The sequence below is a fragment of the Eleginops maclovinus genome, chromosome 19 (genome assembly GCF_036324505.1).
Source record: "Eleginops maclovinus isolate JMC-PN-2008 ecotype Puerto Natales chromosome 19, JC_Emac_rtc_rv5, whole genome shotgun sequence".
Taxonomy (NCBI): domain Eukaryota; kingdom Metazoa; phylum Chordata; class Actinopteri; order Perciformes; family Eleginopidae; genus Eleginops; species Eleginops maclovinus.
Window position 1 is genome coordinate 3541674 of NC_086367.1, and position 24586 is coordinate 3566259.

Here is a 24586-nt window from a genome sequence, read left to right on the forward strand (position 1 = left end):
AGTCGTCCATAAACATGATGGAGAGCACATCATTGACAGAGGTGCACACAGACATCTGAAACAATTCTTAAATATCTTGCATATAGTATACTGGATGTTTGCCTCTTTCACTTTGCTACATGATTGGACATCTGTTATATATATTAAAATATGAAAACAATTAAAGCACTACATAAAGATTATTGTCTGAGTCTGAAAAATAGAAGTTAGATATGTTCCCTGATTTGACAGCTAGGCCTATCATTACTCATGAATAGGAATTTCATCAATTTGTTATTATTGTGTTTTGACTGACCAAACTACAAAGAAGATTCATCGAATTTTATCAGGCTTTCATAAAACAAATTATTTTTACAGTATAATGTCTTGACATGGGAAAATCCATGGAGAACTCAGAGGTCTAAGCACATGATGCATATTTTCCTTAACTCAACACCTTTTTTTTGCTGGAAAGGAACACATATCCACAAGTATTCTGTAAGGACAGGACGTGGGTGATTGATTGTTTTTGTCCTGATTATGAGCTACCGTGAAGTGTAAATGAGGCAGAGCTTAGAATATTCTCAGGTGGATAAATCCAAGCATGACTCCCTAAATGTACTCACTTATAGTGAGCTCGACACCTTTCGGAGATTCAGTCAATAAAACTCACTTAATCTCCATCTTTCAGTTAGCACAGTGTGATGGCCCACCCTTGCTGCTCTCTTAGGCTCAGTAGCATTCGTATTGCATATCTTCTTGATCATTCTTCTAAGATTTTTTGGGAAACCAGTGCCTCTATTGTAGAGACAGATTAGAAGGGGGGAAACAGATGGGATGACACGTGGCTCAGATTTTAACCTGGGTCCTCCGCATGGGTACCTAGCCCTACCACATGGGCCGTCAGTTCTACCAACTGAGCTATACATTCTTTAATTACATTTTTACATCACTTTTTTTATTTGGCTGATGCTTTTATCCAAAGCAATTGACGTACACTTCAATAGCGTAGAGATGCATACGGAAGCAATTTGGCAAAAGGACACTTTGACATTGACTGCAAGGGGTGGGATTGAACTGAGCCACAGCATCCACGTCTCCTTATGAACTTTTGCAACACTCACCCACACAGTCATGCCTCAGATCTATTATTTTTCATATGAATTAAATAAAATAATTAGGGCTGTCGAAGTTAACGCGTTTGGGTAGTTATGGAAATCAAGAAGCAATGTAACAGTAAGATTGTTGATGGTGAGAAGAAACAAGCCTCAAATGGAGAAAAAGAAGTTAACCAAATATACTGTTTACTGTCGAGGTGAACTGAGTTACCAGCAGCTGATACAGTGAGCTGATGTCTCTGTGTCCCCCCCACAGAGACACAGAGACATAGAGACGCATGGACAACTCCAATAGCTACAATATTTCAACAGCATAGCCAGAAGAAGTACTCAAATGTTTTCACAAATCTAAAAGTAGCAATGCCGCACTGTTATAGTACTCTTTAATAACTACAAAACCAACATTCAAAATCTTACTTCAATAAGTAAAAAAGTTTTGGCATTAAATATGCTTTACTCATTATATCTTAGACGTAACAACCTATTTCAGAATAATACACTTGAAATGAGTGGATTATGATTATTAAATATGTCTTGAATAAAAATAAATCTAATAAATGGCTAAATAAACCTCTCAATGTCTAGCCTTAGGGCAATTAACCTTTGCTATTAAATGAAGCCTGATCCTTTTCATAAAATATGAGGTTAGTGTATAAATAAGGTCACACATTTACATAATTTTTTTATTTTGGTTTTGCACAATTTTTGAAAATGACTAAACTGCTATTATTTGTTATAGGACTTTTAATGTGTTCTATTGACATAGTTTACATGATCAAACATCTGTTAACATCATCCTTGTGAACTTCTTTTATTCATGTAATTATTCGTGTTATTTCTGTTTTTCGGGAGGTATATATTTGTGTATGTTTTTTTTCTCTACAAATAAAAATGCCAATAAACAAAGTTTAGTCAAAAGAAATGTTCCACTGCAGTCTCCCGTCATGTCTCTGAGGATCGGAGTGACTCAATGCTGCACGCTGTCACTGTCACTCCTCATTTCACAGACGAGTGCAGTCTGGGCCCCGGCTCCTGTGTGAGCCAGGTGTCTAAGCTAACATCTGATTCCAAAGGGCAATTTCCTGCATTAGTGTAGTCAATGAGATAATAATTGACATAGGTAGAGATTCGTTTCTCCTCTGAATAACTTTAATCACTCACAGCAGCTCAATTTAGCACAATTAGAGAAACGCTCCTAAGCTGAGGCAGATGGGGACAGGCTCAGATGACAGGAGCGGGCCCTCACAATGTTGGAGACTTTCTTTCTATTCGTCAATCAACTCATCTTTCTACTTTGTGACAACGTTTATTATTCACTTAGATTCAAAGAAGCCATATCTGTTTTCAGAGAGGTGTATGAAAAATAAAACATTGAGACAATAAGCAGAAGACAGCAGCGTTTTCCTGGAATTCCGGTCACCACATCTAACCAACCAACCAGCTTCAAAAAAGTTACAATAACAAGCTACCTGATCTTTTATTATTTATTTTTTCCCTAAGACTTTCAATTTACTGTGAAGTAAACCAAAGATAACTAGTAATTCTGTTGCCTTATATTGTTAGCGCTGTGATTAGTAGATATAAACAATAACACGCTATATGCTTTTGGTTGTGCTGTGTGATTATTAACCTTTTCTTTAGAGCCATACTTAAATGTGACCTTAATATTTTTAAAATACACACATTATTGTAAAGGTAACTGCACACAAAGTATGCCACTCTTTAAAATTGTGTTAATGATGCGTAATCTAGCATGGCATTTCAACATTAACTTTGCATACCGTCACTAACCAACTAACTTATTAACTAACTAACCAACATGGTAGATCTTTTAATCAACCTCACAAAACTTAAATATTTAGTTTTGAATTTGGCATCATTACCATCTTTAGCACACAGGTGCTCTGTGATGCTAACCGAAGCCAAATGCAATAGCGGGCTAAATACAATAAATATATGCTCATTAGTTACATATAAACATTTAAACCCTAATATTTGTCCAATATTTACATGAAACATTCTCATAAATGCACCAACACTGCAACCACGGCCGAGAGGCAAAGTTCTTTGGCTCGGATTAGCTGAACCCAGAGCCGCCTAGAGGATCAGACACAGTGGCTAACCAGCATTGACCGCACACACCTGTCTATTAAAGTGGTTACACCCTCACTTATACATTAATGTAACTTAAATGGGTGAATTGTATAAATATCCACCTCCTGCACAGTTTGCAGTCATGAGCAAGGAAATCAGCTAAAGAGAGCGAAATGTTTTTTAGACTAAAAACATGTCTGTTTCTGCTGTAAAGTTGGACATTTTAATATGGGCGTCATAGGAAGGAACCATACACTTTGGGGGGTTCGGGTTAGGATTGAATTTAACTCATTTTGTAAAAGTAGCGCAACAATAAGTGAGTAACTGATACCTACAAATTCACATTCATAAATAAACCCAGAAAAGCCTCTCTTCTTTTTCATTGGGGAAATGAAAAAAGTGTGTACTTCTTTTTCAATTTCATGGTTTACTCTCCTTGATCAGTGTAGGAACACTGTGGGGAAAATGATGGGCCCAGCGGGACATGGGGTTGAAATCAGATCCCCCTTTACAGCCATTTGCAAAACACTCTTCATAATATGATGCAGTGTTGAGCAGAGCCCTGCTGAGCCAGCAGGCTGCAGAGGCATTTTTAATTGTTGCAGGTGGTCTGGCTCAGGGAACATAGCTGTGATGCTCAGGGATCTGCAAATAAAACTCCAAAGCGTGCATGTGCGAACGGGTACGCAAACAAGGGAACCGCGTCCAAGACAGCTGTGCCGAGTTTGCTGTGCCAAGGTTCAAGGCCTGAGGTAACAGCATGGCCTCCTTTTGCCTCATGTCACTCGTCCAGAGTCTGCAGAGAGCCACTGTGGATTCAAACTGTCTGCTTTATAAGACAGGGATCTTTATTACAGTGACAAATAAAGTAGACTTGGATTATGAAGGAATTAATGTCTCTTGTCAACAGAGCAGCAGTAAGTAAACTACAAATAAGCATTTCCTGAAGAAAAATCCAGTGGTTGCTGCAACTGCTGTTTACTGGCCCAGCTTCTGAAAGAGTCCCAGTTTTGGTGAATCACAGCAGAGGATACCACCCAAGTTGTGGTAATTGAACAATGCAATCAAGAGACAGGATGTTGTTTTCTACTCAGGACTCAGTGGTGGAGGTATTGGTGCCACACTTTAATGTTCAACTTGAATCTCTTCAAATGCTCAAGGAATATCTGTGTCAGAAACTCAAGGCGCATTTTCACATTTGAAATCATGGTTTCAATTAAAGGAAAGTATGACATTTTGAGGAAATAAAAACGTATACAAAAGAACACTTTGTTCTGTTTAACATGCAGTTAATTTGAGTCATAAGCATCATGCGGTTTAAAATTGTTAGCCATTCTTCAGCTCATACACACCTGTTCACCTGTCCTTAATTCAATTAAATTCAAACGGGCTTTATTGGCATGAAAGTTAAGAAACAATGTTGCCAAAGCATCAAAGTACTCAATAATTACACAAGATTAACATACATTTCAAATTGTTACATATTAATATAGTAATACAATTATACTTCAACACGTGTGTGTGTGTGTGTGTGTGTGTGTGTGTGTGTGTGTGTGTGTGTGTGTGTGTGTGTGTGTGTGTGTGTGTGTGTGTGTGTGTGTGTGTGTGTGTGTGTGTGTGTGTGTGTGTGTGTCTGTGTGTCTGTGTGTCTGTGTGTCTGTGTGTCTCATTCACTGTCCCTCAGGTTGTGGCATGTGTGTGCATATTGGGCAGCAAGATGTGCCTTGTCTCCTTCTCCCAGGAGTATCTTTAATCTGGAGACGTCGTTAACCTCTCTGAAATCTGGGATTACGGAGTTCAACTTCTTAAAGTACCTGTTCCTTATTTCCCTAAATGTTTCACACTTAAGGAGGAATCTCTGTCTCAGTCTCACCTGTCGTACAGTGACCACATCTTGTGTTTTCTGTTGGTTGCCAGGATCTTATGAGTCTTCCAGTTTGGGTTGCCAGTTTGTGCTCACTGAGCCTGTACTTTAGGATCTGTCTCTGCTTTCTATCTCTGACAGTAGAGAGATATTCTGCCAGTTCATAATCTCTGTTTGTTGCCAGGTAACATTCTGATCTACTCTGGCTTTTAGTTTCTTCTTCCCAATGTTGGAAATAGTTTTCTTTATAATATGTTTGACTGTGGTTGGTGTTTGGAAAGCAGTGTTGTTGTGAGACTGGTCAGAGTGCGTCTGAGGGGGGGCCGTTAGCCTCAGCACCAACTGACAAAGGGGACTCTTTTCTGGGTTTAGCTCTTGGCTTTGTAGGGCTTTGGAGTGGAGGGTGTCTCGGGGGCTGGATTTAAGGTGGTTAAAGGAGGTTAGGGCTCTCTTCTGAATGTTAATTATTAGTGGGTATCTGCCTGATTCTGCTCTATATGCATTTGTTGGGGTTTTTCTCTGGACACATAAAATGTATCTACAGAATTCTGCATTTAAAGATTCTGTTGGATGTTTGTCCCAGTGGGTATAGCTCTGGTGACTGAGTGGACCCCATACTTCACTACCGTACAGCGCAATGGGCTGGATGACACTATCAAATATTGTAAGCCAGATATTAATTGGAATTTGGAAATTATAAAATGTTCTCTTAATTGCATTTAGAGCTCTTCTCGCTTTTTCTTTTAGTGCATTCACTGCCGTATTCAAACTTCCTGATGCTGGTATGGTTAAACCAAGGTAGGTATAATGCACCACCATACCTACACATTACATCACGCTGTCAATGATGAGTAATCAGAATAGCAGAGATAAACATTTTGACAATAACAAACCCCATTTTGTACAATCCTGCCACCATCATGGGGATATCAAGCTAATGTTAGCTAATGCTAATGATGCACAAGATTCCAATACGAGGAAAAAAAGACCTTGTTATGAGACTGTATTTGTCGCATATTAACATTTGAATACAAAATCAAGTGTCCTTTTACATTATTAAATATCTTAATTCAGTTTTGGCCATTTAAAATAAATATGCTGCATGTGCAGCAGAGCAAGGCATATCTGAAGCAGTCTAAAAGGTTATAAATATTTATTTTTATAAATGGCCAAACTTACATTCTTTTAAGGTCACAATACTTGAATGCATCTATGTAACTTAGTTTACTGAAATTACTGCTACCCCTATGTTTAGCCTTGGTTGTGTACTTATTTGTCTTTTTCTTTTCATTTCATGTCTCTTTTTTTTACCTGCTCATCAACTTTTGCTGTAACACTGTACATTTCCCCGTGCATTTGGTCATATCTTCGTATGAAGCTAAACTACTGAAGTTTGAAATTAACCTAAAAGATGTGATAAGTAATCTGGCCTACTTGGTAAATAGCCTACGTGTGCTAGTTAAATAGGTAATGTTTGCTAGTTGGCTAACGTTCGCTAGCTAATAAGCTTACGCCTGCTAGCTAAAAAGCTAACGTTTGCTTGCTAAATAGCACACTGACAGGTTGAGTTCTGTCCCGAGGTTAGCTTGTTTTTATAAATGTCAACACCTGTCTCTACCCTTCTGGTTTCAAGGTTTCAAGGTTTTATTTGTCATATGCACAGCAGATACAGCGTATATGTTGGCAATGAAAATCTTATGTCGCGTGCTCCTCCAACAACTCAACATACATGGTGCAAAAGATAAATAAAGTAGTGAAAAAGAGAGAAGAATATTTACAATATCAACAATACAGATTTGAGGATGTGAAATATATACATGTGGAATACATTGAGAGTATTTAAATACTTTACACTGTTGAATGAGGAGGTATGGACAGATGCATATATTATGTATAACAGATGTATATGGCAGGTATGTATAATATATAGATATGTGTACTATAAACAGATATGTATGGCAGATGTGTATAATATATATATATATATATATATATGTATGTGTGTACTACAATATGGCAGTTGCTAAGACTCATTTGGTATAGATTAGTAATATATGCTGTGAGGAAATATTTAACAGTGAATCAAATAGTGTACTTTTGGGCTGGAGAGCCAATTACCATTATGACTCAGTGTGATTATACCTTAATGATACATAGGAAAGTAAACCTATCATCTACACAGTATGTTGTGTTAAAACCGAGTATACTTGAGAATTTGAACTCTAATGATTTAGGTTCACCGGTGACATTTTTTGTGGTCTCTAAATGTAGCGCACTTCCCTGTCTGCATGAGAGATGAGTTTTGTCTTCACAACACTCAGTATGGAAACGATTTGAAACTATTTTGAAATTAGTTCCACTGTGCGTATCCCATGCTGACGCTCTCAACTCACATGTGCACAAGAGCTCAACATGTCAACAGATTCTTCTCCGTGAACGTGGGGGGAAATATTATTTCCAGTCCATACAGATTGCATGTCTATCCAAACAATAAACAGAGAAACTAATTCATACATTTTAGGATGTTCACTCCTTCTATCCAACAAGCAGCAGGACATTCAGCAAAATCTCCCATAATGTTTTTGTAATCAATAACTTTACTTCCCACAAAAAACTTTATTAGCAGATGTCTGACTCTGGGGCTACACTTTAACTGTCCTGAAGTAAATATCAACCTGCCCAAAGATCTTAATTTTGTTATCATCCATATTTTTTAAGCATATTTATTACATCACAAAAATGTTGAGATAATAAATAGTTGTATTTATTGGGCTAGCACTACAGAAAATAAATGATACAAGACATAGTGGAAAAAAAGGATTGTAAAATAATCCAAGTTATTTCTGAGGTGACTGTTATTGGAACTTATTGCTTCATGTCAGTTTATGTAAAGCGTTTGAACAGCTAATGTGTTGTGTGGCGGGGCTGCTGTGTACCATAAGAGTAACCAAAATAAACTCTAAAAATTTCCCTTTCACTTCTCCAACAATCAACAACTGTGTTCTGTGTTAAATAAACTCTTTAAGCAAATATAAACCCCGCCCAGTGATTTCCTCTTTTTTGAGTATGGGGACGATCAGTGTGGGTTTAGATCCATGAGCAGTCATCACTGTGCTGCTTTGGAACCCTAATATCTCTCAGGCCTATGATATCCCTGTGCCATTCATCTCCACAAATTCCCATAAGACCACAACAATTATATTGGACTTCTTTGTGGAATGTTGAAATTTAGCATGGTTGTTAAGCAAGCTAAATTACAACCAATCTGAATTTTATTTGTAGAAAATTACAAATAAAACACTTGGGAAGTTCCTTCAAATGACCACAGGCAGTGTTTATTAGGTCAAATTTCTAACAAAAGGCCATGTTTTGCCACCTGTCATTTAGGTGAAGTTCAAGTGGCTGGCCTACACTAGCAGCACAGTGACTATTGCTGGTGAAATGCACACAGCGTGATGAACAACTTCCCTTTCCTGCCGTTCTGCAGCTGTAACTGGGCCCGCAGCTCCTCTGGGCTGTAAATCATAGCCTTTGTACTCCAGAAGGATCCTATCAGCCACAGGTGCGGGCTCTGCATGGGGATTAGACATCCCCGCGCTGGAAACACTGAGAGCCCAGTTTAGCTCAGCCAAACACAGGAGGCGCAATGAGGAGGATAGTGAAGCAACGGAGGCAGGAGAGCAGAATCCAAGAGGACGAAGTAAGTGCCAAGGTGTCAGGCAGTTTGCTATTTTTCTCAGACATTTCTCAGAGGCAGTACAAAACTCTGTTCAGACAAACATCAGTGGATGGAACCAAAGCACCCCTGTTCACTTAAAGTTCACTTACCTGTCAGTCTATGACAGGTGCAAAGATTATCTTATATGATTAGGGTTTGGTGAAGTTTGGGAGGCTAGACTACTTCTGGACAGATCATGGAGGCATTTGAGATCATTGACATGTGAGACATTTTACTGATGAATGTCATTGAATGAGCCAGAATCAGGTTTGCCAAATAGGCTTACACACCAAGCCCCCAGGAGGGAAGCCAGGCGTTTAAGCTAACTTGGGTAGCGGTAGGGGCCAAACGTTGGTAAAACAGCTTTTTCCCATTGACTGACATCTATGAATTAGCAGGTGATATTTTTTAGCTAAAGTAGCCACCCCCTACAAAGACCTTAATAAACCTTGTTTAAATCATTAGGTCTAAAACTTAACAACATATAAATAACTAATTTAATAATTATTATAATATAAATAAAACAAATGTAAGAAAAGTTAAGAAAGTCAAGAAAGACGTTAATTTAGTCTTGTTTCGAATACTTACCACAGTCAAAGGTAAAACATGTAGGTGTTTTCTTGATCAACGATTCTTCAAGTTAGGGTTAGGGTTTCTGTTGTACTGGGTCATTGTTAAGTTGTGATTGTAATGCATATGTTCCTTGCACTCTGCATCCTGTTTATAGGGTGGTGCAGAAATGAGTCCTTAACCCAAAAAGGAGTTGATGGTTACTTGAGTATGTTTTTTGTTAGATGTTAGATAAAATGTGTAATGGTTGCTAAACAATGATTTAATACAACTATACGTTGATGCAGAAACCGCCTTTAGTTTAGCGGTAGTGACATAAAGTCATGTGACTGTGATGTAGTTTGTTTATAACATTACGCTAGCTATTTACTTCAGTTTATTGCATTCATTCTTCAATTAATAACAGTCATTTTTCTTTGTGGCTATAATCGTGCTGTGTTGGCCACAGATCTCACTTTCTGCAAAAAAATCCAATGGAAAATTACAATTGGATTTCAACAAATGGACCTTGCAATGCTAACTTCCGCGTCACCCTACAAAATTCCGCCATCAATGCACTTCTTTATACGGTCTGGATTTAATGAAACATCCAAATCTTAAGTGCTTTCCGAAGTTTGCTTACATTATATGTGTTGATCAATTTCTTTACTGTATCAAAAAACACATTTTTCCTCAACTTATTAAATAATCAATGAAGCGAGGTCCCGTTGCCACAGAAAGGAAAAACATCCCATCATGCCCATTTTATTTAAATGGAGTGCAAATTATGGTGACAGCCATGGAGACAGCCGTCATCTGTAGGGAGCTTCAGTCAGGTGAATTGAAACAGCTGTAGGGGAGACTCCATCAGAACAGAACATCCAAAGGTCCTTCACATCTGACACCAGACACCAGCCCCCCCCTCCCCCATCAATACGCTAACCTGGCATTAAGAAAAACAACCCCACCTACAGAGATTTAACGTACCCATTATATCTGCCTCTAGAGAAACCTCGCCGCCAACAAATGTTTTGAGGAGGTAGAACTCCAATGTGCTAGCCAAGTAGCGAGGGTTAGGGTGGGGGTTACAAGGACTGTGTGCAGCCAAACCCCCTTTTTGGACACCACCAAGGGGAAAATTCACTGATGAAATGTGGCACCGGCCCAGGGAATGCAATTTCAAGCTTCCACATCTGCAGGAAAGATGAAACCAGGTTCCTAATTTTACAATGATGATGTCATTGAGAATACATGACAGCACCGGGTCAGGTGCCAAGTCCCCCTGCTCATGTTTCCCCCTCCTTTCAGTTTATGTATTTATATTGAAAGATGGCCATTTTATTAGGATAGGTGCAATTTATCAATCTTGAAATATGCAACATTTAAATAAAATCATAAAGTTGAGGGAGGATGTTTTGTTTGAGGTGGACAGAGGTTTAACTTTTAGGGCCATCTACTACAGACTAAAAATTACAAGTCAAAGAAAAAAGAAACTCAAAATCTGCCAAGAATTGGTCCTTTATTCTTTTTATTTTAACATTGTTAGCATATTGTTAGCTGCTGTTTCATTTCTTATGTGTTTATAACTCACAGGACTCCCTGTTTCTCTGGAATTTGGACAATCGATACTTAACAGTTAGACTTGTTTGTTCTTTTGTATTCTTTGCTAACCCTAAGTAGGATAAAGACGGCCTTGAGGGTTGAGGAGTTGACAATGAAAAAGCATCATGATCTAATGGACGTAGGTTATACTCAGATAAGAGCACACAAACACAAGAGCCAGTGTATTTCAATGTGCACTTCTAGCAATATCTGTCCATCCACTAATTGCTAATTAAGAATATAGACACAATTTAAGTATGATTAAGGTATGGTTAGGGTTAGGTACCTGAACACACTATGCTTCTGCCATGGTTATTCCTCCAGAGGATTCCCTAGCATACTATGTGTCTCCTCTTTCCTATGTTTCTAAATTCCAGTCCGCTCACCTGCCGCTCATCAGCTGTCAGTATATCTACCCCGAATTGCAGTTATAACTTCAGTGGTAGCTACACTTCAATCCCAACTAACTACATGTTGTTTTTTGTATAACAAACCGGTTTCTCATCCCCCGAGAAGGAGAGACATTTTTTGATGTTAACATTTCAAAAATGTTTTGTGCTCTATAGCTCACCCATTTCCCCCATCTTTCATCAAATAAATCAGCCTGTTTTTTTCTAATTCTCATGGTTCTAATTTCCTTCCTACTAGCTTCTTCCATTGTGAGTTAATTAAGTTTTTTTTTTTTTTTACCAATTCCTCGTAATTTGTTTCATAATTTGAGATTCTTATTACGAGAAATAAGTAGGAATCTTTCTTTTTTTAATTCCCTCTGGTGTTTTCCCAAGTAATAATGTTATTGGGTTCTTGATTAGAAAAATGCCAAATATATCAGACTATCATATCTTATCCTATCATATCTATACTAATCTATCATGCCTATCAACCACCCTGACGTCCACATTGTGAAGTAAGGTTCAAAATTGTCACACATGGACACTATATCCATAGCGGTTAAGAGGCCTCTCCATCGCTGGCTGGCTGCCCCTTTTCTTACGTGCAACAGCTCCTTGGCCAAGAGCGTTGTTGAGTTGTCTAACTCTTGAGCCATTTGCCTACGACTTTCTGTCGTATAATTGAATACTTTGTCCACGCCTCAACAGCCTCGTAGTTGGGGTCGTACTTCAAGAGGATCCTCTCTTTCCCAGCGGGCCTGAGGGAGGAATCATGGTCATCGTCTGTCCAAGCGGGACCGGCCCATCTGAGTTCCAAGGAGGAGGTGTCTTACCTCTGTCACACCACTCAAACCTAAACACACTCAATCACACAGTTTAGCAAACAGCACTGAGTTTATTGCTCAATGGGATCCTGTTTACACATTTGTTCATTCATTCGGAATCTATGAAGGGTTCTTCAGAAGGCAGAGCAAGATTGCTTGGGCTGTGGACAGCCTGGCCACTTTTGCTGGTCCAGGAAGGGATGTACTGTACACTTTATTGATATAGTAGGTAGATTAAGGCCCCAGAGTCAAAGAGGGACGTGCAACTGAGAAGGAACACCGGAAGTTGATTTCCATCCAAGAAATCATGACACATATCTAAGGGTCATCAATCTGGGCACTGATTATACATACCTCAATCAATGAAATTGTGATTGTATAGCCCACTTTCAAAAATTCCATGTAAAGCTTGGGGGACCTTAAAAACTACACAGCATACACATAAGGAAAGACTCCCAAAAGAAACTATTAACATGGGAAACTTCTCCTCAGTAGCTCCCAGAAGTCATGATTGATGAGGAACCCTTCCCGGAATAACAACATCATAAAATACAACGTAGACCATCCACATGACAAAAATGATTATGGCAACATACTGTATGTGAAAAAGATGGATCGAGGAGGATGTCAAAAAGCTTACAGGTACGCTTGAAGCAGCAGTCATGCAGGCACAGCTTAAAGAGAAGATGGTGAAGTTCACCGAGCTGTGATCGACTCCTGATGATGTCATGAACGCAGAAATGACAGTTTTATGTGTACTGACATTTGTGGGACTCTCGCAACGGGTAAACATGTTACATGTTAATAGAATAAACCCATGAAACCACAAGCTTACGTGCAAAGAAGCTCAGAGATGACTGAATTGTTATTTCACGGTGTATCATTACAGCCTGCAACAAATGAGAACAAGATGTCAAACAACAATCTATAACGATTCGACATGAATGCAAATGAGTCATGGCTTTAGCAAACAAACAGGTGCGATACCATAAAATGTCCCCCCCCAACCCCCCTTGAATACAAACAGCAGCAAGACCACAAGCCGAGATCTTCGACAGTGACCTCAGACAGAGAGAAGTTTCAAATGCTGAGTCACTTAAATACAATGTTGCTGCTATAAACACAAACCCAGGCTTTCAGTGAACAAACCACAATGTTAGCCATAATGAAGTTAGGTATCTAAACAAGCAGGAGATGTGAGGATGTGTTCATGAGGTCACTGGAAATGCTGTTTTACAACAGGAATAAACTCTTGTTCTTTGTCATTATCTATGAAACAGCCTTGACCGATAAATTAATGATGGCAAGACTGATACATCAAAATAATAAGCAGCCCCTCATGAAAACGGTGCAGCTGGAAAAGCCCAAGGCCAGCTATATACCATGCTTTGATGCGTTTAAAAATGTGCCACCAGAACTTCTTAACTAAAGCATTAAGGGCTTACTAAGGGCCTGTGTTCACATAGAGTTCTAGCTTATTTCAATTGTTTCCAATGAGGAGAAAGTGTATGCCATTGCATGTAGCTGTCTGATGTAAAGGCTCAACAGCCACAATGTTTTTATAAGCACACCGCCTTTTTTTCAGCGGTCACTCACACACTGAAAATATCTTAACTTTGAGAGAAGCGTGCTGCAGAAATTGGAGGGAAATGTTTTTTTTTCAACTGAGAGAAACAATCAGCACAAAGATCTGGTTGGAGCAGATCTGAAGGCAGACACTGAATGATGCTGGAGGTACATTTTGTACTTGTATCGCCATACAGGGGTAGTTCTTCTTGAGCTACGCCTGTCAGACTGAGCAGTGACGCTCATTCATGCAAAGTGTGAGAGCAAGAATCTATTGGTTTAGGTTCATAGTGGAAAAAGTCAAACAAAAAGATAATAGATAATAAAATCCAGTGGGAGGTTTCCAGTCAGACTACAATGGTGATACGTTGTTTAGATATTGTCACAGAAACAATAATAAAAAAGTGCAGCCAACACTTCACCCAGCATTAATTGAAAAGCTTGGTTGAATGAAACTGTGTCCAATTTTCTTTCTTATTTTCCACTTATCATATTGTTTACATTAACCTGAGGCAGAGGAAGAAGTTTCTTCACACTAATCAAATAACTATGTACATTTAAGATATTATGGGTATGTCAAGTCATGCTTTTTGGTTAGCCTGCCTACAAAGGTCCGATTGGTCAGTCTCAACTGGGGAACCAGTCATAGTTTAGGCATAGTGTTATACATACTGTATTGTTGGATACAAAACGTTTTACAGTCACAGTTAGCATGTTAGCATGGTTTCCCAGGTCTAGGAAACACTGCACAATTACAATGTTTAGCTATTGGCTTTGAAGGGTGAAGTGAAAGTATTTAGCCCAGGGTTGGGGTTGGGGTTAGCCTGCCCTAAAGCACTAGAAGGGGAATCTCATCCACTCTAAGAGCTAGAGTATTTTCTCCTGGCTTTATAGTGTTTCTGTACAACATACTTGTTTATACCACTCGTAAATGGTGTGTTTGCCATCCCCATAAAACATTCCTCCCTCTCGCTGACATTACCACCACAGGACTTGAAAACAGATGCAGTCATAAAGGCATTTATTAGGAAGGTCTTAGTTCTTGCTTTAATGTGAAGGTTGCACCTGCTAGCCTAATATGATCCCTCCCCTGCTTTGTGGGAGAGGGCTCCTGGTGTTTTAACACCTTCTGGGAGTCCCAGGTGCACTCTCCGGCACTTTGCCCAATTTTTCCTCTCCATGTTGTTTTTTCTCTTTTGTTTGGAGAGAACGTCAATAAAGTGGTTCAGAGAGAGAAAGAGATTAAACAAGAACACCGGACTAAATGCCCTATATTGTGTGTCTCTACTGGCAGTTTAAAAAGTATACGTTTCTGAACGTTTATGTTTTCGGTGTCATCCTATAAATTAAGTTTCAAGGTATTTATCACTCTAGGGCTGAGTAGGAAAAGGCTGTATGTTCACAAAGAAATGAAAATGAAATGGCCATGGAGAATTCAAATTAAAGAAGCACTGCAAATATTGTTAACATTTCCAAGTATTATATAGTATACAGCGTCTGGGTATTAGTGCTCCACACTTGATCCATTCAAGGACTAAAACCAGGGACCCCCCGGGTCCAAGTTACTGCCCCCCGTAATGAACGTTTGGCCCTCATAGGTTTGGAACGCTAGGCCTTGAGGGTAATATCACCACACCTGAACTAAAGCAAATTAAACCCATAAACACATTGTTGCTTTTTTAGAGAACCAGAAAGATTTTGGATCTAAATGTAATCAAAGGTTGACTTGAGTATGGAAGCATAGACCCTAAATTATTCCAATTGGTTAATCCTCTGGGGAGCATGAATAATATTTAACACACTTCATAGCAATCTGCCCTTAGGATTCTGGGGTTGTACATTTAAATGTAATGTTGGTTGTGTTAGGGGAACAGCTAGAGGTTCCCCAAAAACGTGAGTGATCATCCATACAGCCAAACAGAACACTTTTCTGGTAACCTAGACAGTTGTTTGTGAGATACCTCATTGTCAAGGGTTCAAGGCAAACATTTAGTATTCTGGTCAGGGGATCACCAAACATATTCAGGACCTGGTGGTTGTGGTACTACTTGGGATTTCCATTTGTCAAGCAGTTTTGTCCAGCTCCTCTTGTGGTTGCCAAGGCGGACCCATGATAGATGGGTCATGTTTTACCTCCTGCATGTTCTGGCTCCCCTAAGCTAGATGTCTCTGCACTACCACCTCCAGATGTGCATACCAACTCCAACTCCTATAATGCCAAGGATCAGCAGTTGTTGTACAAGCTGTTCAAAATTGTCCAAGTTCCTCATCCTGACCCCGAGGGTAACCCCAGACCCATCTCATGTTGTGTGTCTGTACTTATTTCTGTACTGGTGAGATCACAGATACAGAGGTTTAGTGATATTTTAGAGCTTTGCCTACTGGGCAGCCTGGTCATTTAAGCCGGACAGCAAGACCTCTTAACACAGCATCAAACTCATTTCATGGCAAAAGTGTTGTACGTGTATTACAAAAAATGTTCATGGATGTTGTTAATTAATAGGCAGCAGAGCCGAAAGTAGCATGCGGACAAGAGAGGGGTGTGAGATAAGAGTTTAATAATAACTGTTAAAGTGGAAACTACAGGCTCTAGGCTGTGGTTTAAGGACCACATTTAACCCTCTTACACCTGCTCCATGCAAAGTAAACAATGCAGTTACAGTTTTATGAGTCTGACTTCATAGCTTGCTTTAAAAGCTTTCACCCTGCGATTTAATCCATAACTCCAGCAGGGGTCATTCAATGCTAATCATCTTTCACAATGTGCTATAGACATTACATTTCTCTCTGGAGAGCCATACCAAAATGGTTTAAAGATTAAATGACACAATCATTGTTCACATGTTAGTGAACTCTTCATTTAGAAATTAAGAAAGGAAGCACTGAGCTTTATATTTCACTTTTTGCATGTGTTAAGAGTGCTTGTGTCTGTGGAACACGCAGTCAGATAACATACAGTGTAAGTAATGCTGAGCTTAAATGTTATTATTTAAGGGATAATGTGCAGTGAGCATTTTTTATATTTTTTTAATTTAATGTTTTACCTCCTGCAGTAATCGAAAGTACCCATAGGGTGCACATACCCCAATAGAGTGGTGCAGGAATGGGTCATTAACCTGGAAATTCGTTAGCATTTTGGCATTTACGAGCTACCACGCCTCAAATTCTATGTTTTTTTTACATTCCTTTTTGGTAAGATTCCAAAAAAAAGCTATTACAAGATAAGTCACGTCTTGCTCTACAACATAAAATACGTCAATCAACACAATATCTGGGGAATGTCTGAAGCCGTATGTATCATTAAAAGGAGGTTGCTTAGCGGTGGTGATGCTAAGACATGATTTAGTTTGTTCCTAGCCCAACGTTAGATAATACTTCTGGCGTTGCATTTACGCTTCTCTTATTTTGTCGAGTGGGCCCTATGGATGCTAACTTCAGGGTGGGCCTACAGACAAACTTACTTGAATGTGCTGCTTTTTTCACGAGGTTGCATCTGAAGCTCAGTCTGGCCGCTGGTCTGCTGCTAATAATATAGAATGTTCCTGTTTCTTGCCTCTACCTAAGGATCCCGCTGTAGCTCCTGAATCAACTTTCCTGTAGGGGCAGGGGGTCGGGGGGGGGTGGGGGGGGGTTCATGGTTTCTCCCCACACTGTGCTGATCTTGCCATTTCCTTGTGTTGGGAGTGAAGAAGTCAAAGACTATAATAATGCATTTCACAGGAGCTGGCTGACTGAACTTTACTTTCTGGTGAAATGCAGCGGTGGTTGTAAATAAATGTCACCCCCTTTGGAGAGATAACAAAAATACCCCAAATACACAATGGTTCTGTTAGAGTAGGTCCTAGTGGACTCTAATGGACATAATCAGAACTAATTTTGATAAAACCTGTAATGTAATTTCCCTATTGTAATTCCTCTGTTCACAGTTAATATAACAAAGTATGAATGTGTCTGATAGACAGGACACTTTTATTTACAAAGGGTCAGTAACTATACTTATTAATACCTTTGTATATAAACCTTTAGTGTAACTCACTTATGGGGTTGAGTGGTTGTGTTAAGATTTGTTCACTTTCAACATACAGGATATTGTTTGACATAAGCAGAAATAAACATGGGAAACTTTATCATGGCTGTATGTTTAATGGAAAAACACAACTCAGGGAATTTTTCACATCATCTGATTAAATTAGATATACTTTCTTGATCCCATTACGGTATTTTATTTTACAATATATACAAAGTGGGTTTTATATGTGCATTAATGAGACACAGGGAATATTTAAGGGTACATTTAGGTTACCAACAATACAGACATCCACACATGATACACACTGATCTCACGCTGTCCAGATTCCATTATATGGAGTTATGATTCCACCTTGTGAGTAAATGGAGAATGGCAGCCATCACTGAAACTTCCCTGCTAACTTTGGCCTTCACTGAAAGCAATTCCCAAATAAAAAGTGGAACTAAAAAGATGCAAATATTTGAATACCACATATTTCTGAGTATTTAAGTTATGTTTCCTTATATAATGGCACAATGATCAATGTACTTTACTTAAGGATTTACTGTCTATGCTTTGTTACATATGTTTTACTCCAAATGTATCTGACCTCACATTTTTTATTTAAATTAATTGCCATTTTGTTTGGACTTATTCACTATTGAACCAATTGGAGATGCTGGTATGGATTCAGAGGTCTGGAAACAGTATGTAAAACAAAATGCATTTTTATACTGTAGGTTAAACTTACCCAACATTATATGAATTGGTTGTTCAGATCATCAGATGTTGAAGTATCCTGTTGAATCACTGGTACTATTACTTCTTTAGTGTACATTTTCTGACAGTACTTCCTCATGTTACGATCACCAACACATGGCCTTTTTCAATGTGTTCAGTTCTGCTAAAATACGATCAGCTTTATACAGCTTATTAAGAAATACAAGTCATGCTGGTCTATGGTTACCTAAATAAATATTTATATACCGAAATATTTATATATATATATATATATATATATATTACACAGCCCTCTTCACTCTCTAAAATGCCGCTTCACAGAGGATCACTTCATCACAAGGTGTAACTCAATGACCAAAACAAGCAGTGCAATTTTGACTTTTCCCGTGATTTGTTTGCTCCCGTGAACACAGCACTAGTGGTTATAGATGGGGCCTTTTTTATTCATTTATTAACGTACCTATTTAATGGTGTTGAAAAAGCTATCCATATACTATAGGGTCAATTGAGCAGTACGTAATGATTAGCTAGCAGCAGCAATCATCACTTCTGGCGATGGCACTGCCGCTGTGTGCGATTTGAGACAACAACACCACATGGTTGAAATGAACACACTGCGCAGTGTCCACAGTGTACGACAGGGCAGTGTGATAAGGAAAGTATCCACACGGCACAAGTCTGTGAGCCAGAGTAGAAGAGTGGCTGTTGTGGGTCCACGTGCTTCAAAGGTGTGACTGTCTGTCTCGGTAGCTTTGCAAGACGGGATATCCACTATGACGCAGGTTGTCTTCAGGCTGAGTAGACACTGGTGTGACAGAGAACATACACTGTGCTGAAAAGTCTCCAGTCCAGAGGAGTAGTGTAAGGATGTTGGGACCACTGGTGGCTCACCTGTGGTCTTTAAAGGTCTGTTAAAACAGTTTTGCTGGATCCAGCAGTTTCATCCAGCTTTCTCCACACCTGAGGGAGAAAGGACACAGTGAGATAACAGAAAGTGGACCGCCCTGCAGACAGTGCATATAGCTAAGGTTGACCATTTTTAATGTCTTGAAATGTATAGCTCCTGATACAGCATCTAGAATGGCTTCCCCACTTCAAACGAAGCAGTTTGTCCTGTGCTTTTATTTTCATTTATCTTTCATCCATCTTTGTTCTTTTATTTTTTATGTGTAGAAGATAGGGCGACTTGGATTTTACAAGAATAAGTAAGGATGAAAGCATATTTGGGTGCACTGGATAAAAGACTTCTAAATATAAGCATGACGTATGAATGTAATATTAGAAGTCTTAAAAAGAAGTCTTTATTTATAATTCCAAGACTTTATTGACATGAAGGTACCCAACACATTGCCACAGACAAAACTGATCATTATATATATATATATATAATCATAATATAATACTTGGAAGACTCACACTAACAACACAACAGTAATATTAGCAATAACACATATATATCAGTCAAACGGTCCTGTGTGTGTGTGTGTGTGTGTGTGTGTGTGTGTGTGTGTGTGTGTGTGTGTGTGTGTGTGTGTGTGTGTGTGTGTGTGTGTGTGTGTGTGTGTCTGTGCGTGTGTGTGTGTGTGTGTGTGTGTGTGTGTGTGTGTGTGTGTGTGTGTGTGTGTGTGTGTGTGTGTGTGTGTGTGTGTGTATGTGTGTGTGTGTGTGTGTGTGTGTGTTTTTGTAGGGTTATATTTGTATGTAATGTATATGTCGGTGTCTGCTGTAACGTAAAACATTTTATTGTTGGATGGCATTACAAATACGTTTTACTGGTGGTGGATAAGACGTTCTGTTGCTACAAGGTCAAGTAGATTACACTTTTTCTGTGAGCCACCATTCAAATTAAGACTTGAAGCTGAATTAAAATGTCTCTCTGTTACAAAGAGCAAGCAGGCAGGACCCAAATGCAGGGAAGACACAGGGTTAAACGGAAAATACCTTTATTTCAAGGCAGAGAACTAAACAAACGGAGCTCTCTTCCTGCATAAGACATCCAAAATCAACGGAGGATCTAACAACAAGAGAAGGACCAACAGAACTTAAATACAAGAACAGTGATCACAAAGGCAAGACACAGGTGGGGAGGGAGGAAAAACACAGGAGCACCAGGTCAACACAATCAGGTAACCAAATAGGAGGGGAACACAGAGACAGGAAGAAAAAGCAGACATAGGGGAGTGCACACTTTTCAAAATAAAACCCAGACAAACAGACAAATCGTGACACTATCTCTAAAGAAACAGATACATCATAATGTGATATGATGACATACTGGGAACATGATGCACATGTAGAGTATTGATTTATCCTTTTGTTGTGGTTTTGTAGCCTTAAAAAACATGGAATCGTTGGTTTTGATATGCAGTCTGTGGTTTGTAACCACAGACCCATGCAATGAATCACTGCTAGATATTGTGTTGTGGCAGTGAGGTGTGGTTACGTCGCTCTCTGGTGGTGAAAATAAATACATTTTAAATATATATTATATATGTATGACGAGTGTAGTCTTATTAAAATGTATATATACAGACAGATTTTTTTTTAAAGAAAACAGAGCGTCTGCAAAATGAGTATACACAAAGCAGTGTCAAACAAATCATTCAAATCACATCATATTTTCTGTTTTTTAGGCCGTACATTGACAAGGTTACTTTGCTAAATATATATAGAATAACAGGTTAAAGATGAAAAAAAGGATAATGTCAGCAGCCATCAATACCACTGTCTTCAAAGATTTGAAAGCAAGCCTGTTTAAGTGCATTGAATTATGCTTTTATTTGTATTAATGTATTGCTCCTAATCCATTTCCAGGTGTGTAAAAATAATACAAAAATGGTCATACATATCAGGATTTCCCAAATGAGATGAACATTAAGTTATATTGTATTTCATAAGAATACATCTCAAGAAACACATTCATTGAATAGAAAATTAAGTTATCATAGTTAGATGAGGAGTGATTTTATATCCTGTTAATTCACATATTCACACTGGCGGGGATTTTATCCCAGCTGTTTGTCCTGTATCTGGCAGCACTACCTGTCTCTAGTCTAGATTATGTCTTTGAATATAGATGTTTGTGTGTAGGATGATGTACTTAGCTACAGTGGCATTTGACCGACACCCTGTGTTGCATAATGACGATAAATTAAACTTAAATGTTAGTGTTTTCTGTTCAGTTCACCTAGCAGTAAGGTAGTGACCTCTGTGATGCAGTCAAAGTCACTGAAACCGACTGTGCTGACCTCAGGGTAACACACACACACGGGTACACACACACACACACACACACACACACACACACACACACACACACACACGCAGACAATGCTGACTGACTAAGAGCAAATGACAGAGGACTTCTTGAGTTACAGTCAGTCAGCACAATGACTGTTAAATGTAAAGGGAATGACACAGACTGAGAGACACAAAGAATCAATTATGGCTGGTCGAGGAGGAAGAAGTAGTCAGGTTTTATACTTAAAGGTCCCCTATAATACTCGTTTTAAACAATATACTGTAAAATAGGTCTCAGTTATAAACAGAACATGTCTCTGATTGGCTGAAGCACCAAACAGATTATTGTGGCATGTCATAAACCCCTCAGCCCTGTTCCAAAAGTGCTGATTCTGTGTCTGTAGCTTTAAATGCTAATGAGGTGCTGCTGGCCCCTCTGCTAGATGATTGACTTAACACGTATTTATAGATAAAAGACGTGAAAAAGTAGATTTTGCATAACTGGTAACCTGTAGGTAAATTCAGCAGCTACCCTGCAGTATACAAAGTCATTCAAACTAGCTGCACCTTTACCAGCTCTGAGAACACTTTAATGATCAATAATTATAAAACATATCAGAGATATTATTCTGAAATGGACCAATCAAACAATGAATACTTTTACTGTCGCTACTTTAAGTACATTTAGATGCAAATACTTTTGTACACTTACTTGAGTAACATTTTGATTGCAGGACTTTTACTGTGACAGAGTATTCATAGCTCAGGTCACACTTTCATGCTGACCTCTGCAGAGGTGGAAGAAGTATTCAGATGCCTAACTTGTTTAAAAGTATACATTATTGTCAAGATACTTCAATACAAGTCAAAATGCATTCAAAATCTTACTGAAGTAAAAGTGCAAAAGTGTTATCATCTAAATGTACTTAAAGTATAAAAAGTCAAAGTAAACAGTGCAAAAAAATGCCTTTAAGGATGTATATGATTATGTTTATATATGTGACATTTCTAGATAATATTCTTGCATGAAGTAGCATTTTACTCTTGGAGAAAAACAAAGTTCTGATGGACTTTTTTAAAAATGGTTAAATTATTTGACTCGTTAGTGACTTAAAGATAATTGTTAGAGATAATATTAATATGGTGGAGTAGGTACTATTGCTTTATTTCCATTTTAAAAGAATTGGAGTGGAACTATTTAAAGTAGCGTAACATGGAAATACTCAAGTAAAATAGAAGTACCTTCAAATGTTACTTAACAGTACTTCAGTAAATGTACTACTAGTTAGCTCTGTTAGTTAACAACGGATAATCTCTCACCACTGAGGCCGGCTCCTCTGTGCAGGTCCGCAGCCCGCCTCATGGAGCCCATCTTCCCCTTAGGCACTGAGTGAGAGTGGTCCGGACTCCCAGCGCTACCGGTGCTGGATGAGCTGCTCCCATCCCCGGCGTCCCGCAGCAGCGCCGGGCAGGTGAGGCTGCTGAGGCTGGACTGGCTGTCTATGGAGCTCCGCGAGCCGGGTCCGCTCCTGTCCTCATCCAGCATGAGGAGGATCTCCTTCAGCTCCGTGTTCTCCGTCCTCAGCGCCTCCTGGCTGCTCTCCAGCTCCCGCAGCTTCTGCTGGTACAGCCCGACATCCCTCCACAGGACGCTTGCCGTGTAGCGGCCGAAGCGCTGCCACTCCCGGGACACCTTCCTGCCCTTCTGCCGGTCATCGTCCAGGAAGCAGCAGAGCTCCCGGAGCTCCTGGTTCTCTCTGTGCAGTTTCTGGTTGGCCTCCTTCAGACTCCGGATCTCGTGAAGGTGCACCTGCAGGCTCCGGTTCACCTCCTTCATCATGTTTCCGTGCTCCACGATCAGGTCCATGTTGAGGCTCTCAAAGCGCCTCAGCCTCCGGATCAGGTCGTCCTTCCCCAGCATCAGCAGCTCATCGTCGGGCTGCTGGCTCACATCCGCCCCGTCCATCTCCGCAACTTCTAATTCTGGTCTGATAATCAGAGTCTTATCAGTGGCCTAAATTAAGTTAAATCGGATCCATGGCAGCTGACACACCGGGCCACAGACACAGCTCCCTGTCATTTGTCTCAGTGTCTTCTGAGACGCGATGACATGCTGTCTGCAGCCCGAGATTGGAGCCGGGGAGAAAGAGAGGTGGGGGGGAGAGTAGGTATCCTACACAGTGTCCTCTATAGGCAGCCAGCCCCCCCCCCACACACACACACACACACACACACACACACACACACACACACACACACACACACACACACACACACACACACACACACACACACACACATACACACACTGCCTTATTGATCAACTGCAGCTCTTTTATAAAAGAAAACTGTAATATTCATGGTGCACACTGACTACTGACAGCTGGGATCAGTCACTTTAGGTGAAGCAAAGGTATTTACTGTTGCATTCATGCAAATGTACTTATTGTTTTTAATGCAAATTGTATTATTGTTAATTCATTTACATTTTAGATTTTGTTATGACAATTTTAATGAGTTATTGTTATATTAGTGCAAAAGTATAATATTGATATTCATGCCAATGGTATATTGTTATAATAATGTTTATTATTGTTATCTTTATTTTTGATGCAATTGTGTTATTGTCATAGTCCTTCATGCACATTTTATTATTGTTATATTAAACATTTAGTTATATGTTTATGTTGTGCATCAATTTATTGTAATTTTCATGCAAATGTTTTGTTGTTGGATTAATGCAAATATTTTTTAATTATATTCATGATTAACTTTTTTGTGCAGATATTTTGTTGTTATAATCGTGCATGTTCTTTCCAAGGCTTTTATTGGGTTATTTATGAATAAATATAGGCTTACCATACCATGGGAAGATTTTCTTGGATAGGCT

The 24586-nt window shown here is 39.2% G+C and overlaps 1 protein-coding gene across 2 annotated transcripts; it reads right to left on the minus strand.

Moving 5' to 3' along the window:
• Positions 1-17841: 17841 nt before the first annotated feature.
• On the minus strand, positions 17842-23876 carry LOC134881695 (coiled-coil domain-containing protein 85C-A-like). Of its 2 annotated transcripts, XM_063909212.1 has the most exons (3): positions 23017-23876; positions 20398-20470; positions 17842-19416 (listed from the first exon to the last, which is right to left on the minus strand). In XM_063909212.1, exons 1-2 carry the CDS (start codon positions 23660-23662, stop codon positions 20418-20420), a joined length of 699 nt encoding a protein of 232 aa, XP_063765282.1. In that variant the 5' UTR covers positions 23663-23876; the 3' UTR covers positions 17842-19416; positions 20398-20417. The 2 variants fall into 2 exon arrangements, with proteins under 2 accessions (XP_063765282.1, XP_063765283.1); XM_063909213.1 differs by lacking the exon at positions 20398-20470.
• Between the last annotated feature and the right edge of the window lie 710 nt (positions 23877-24586).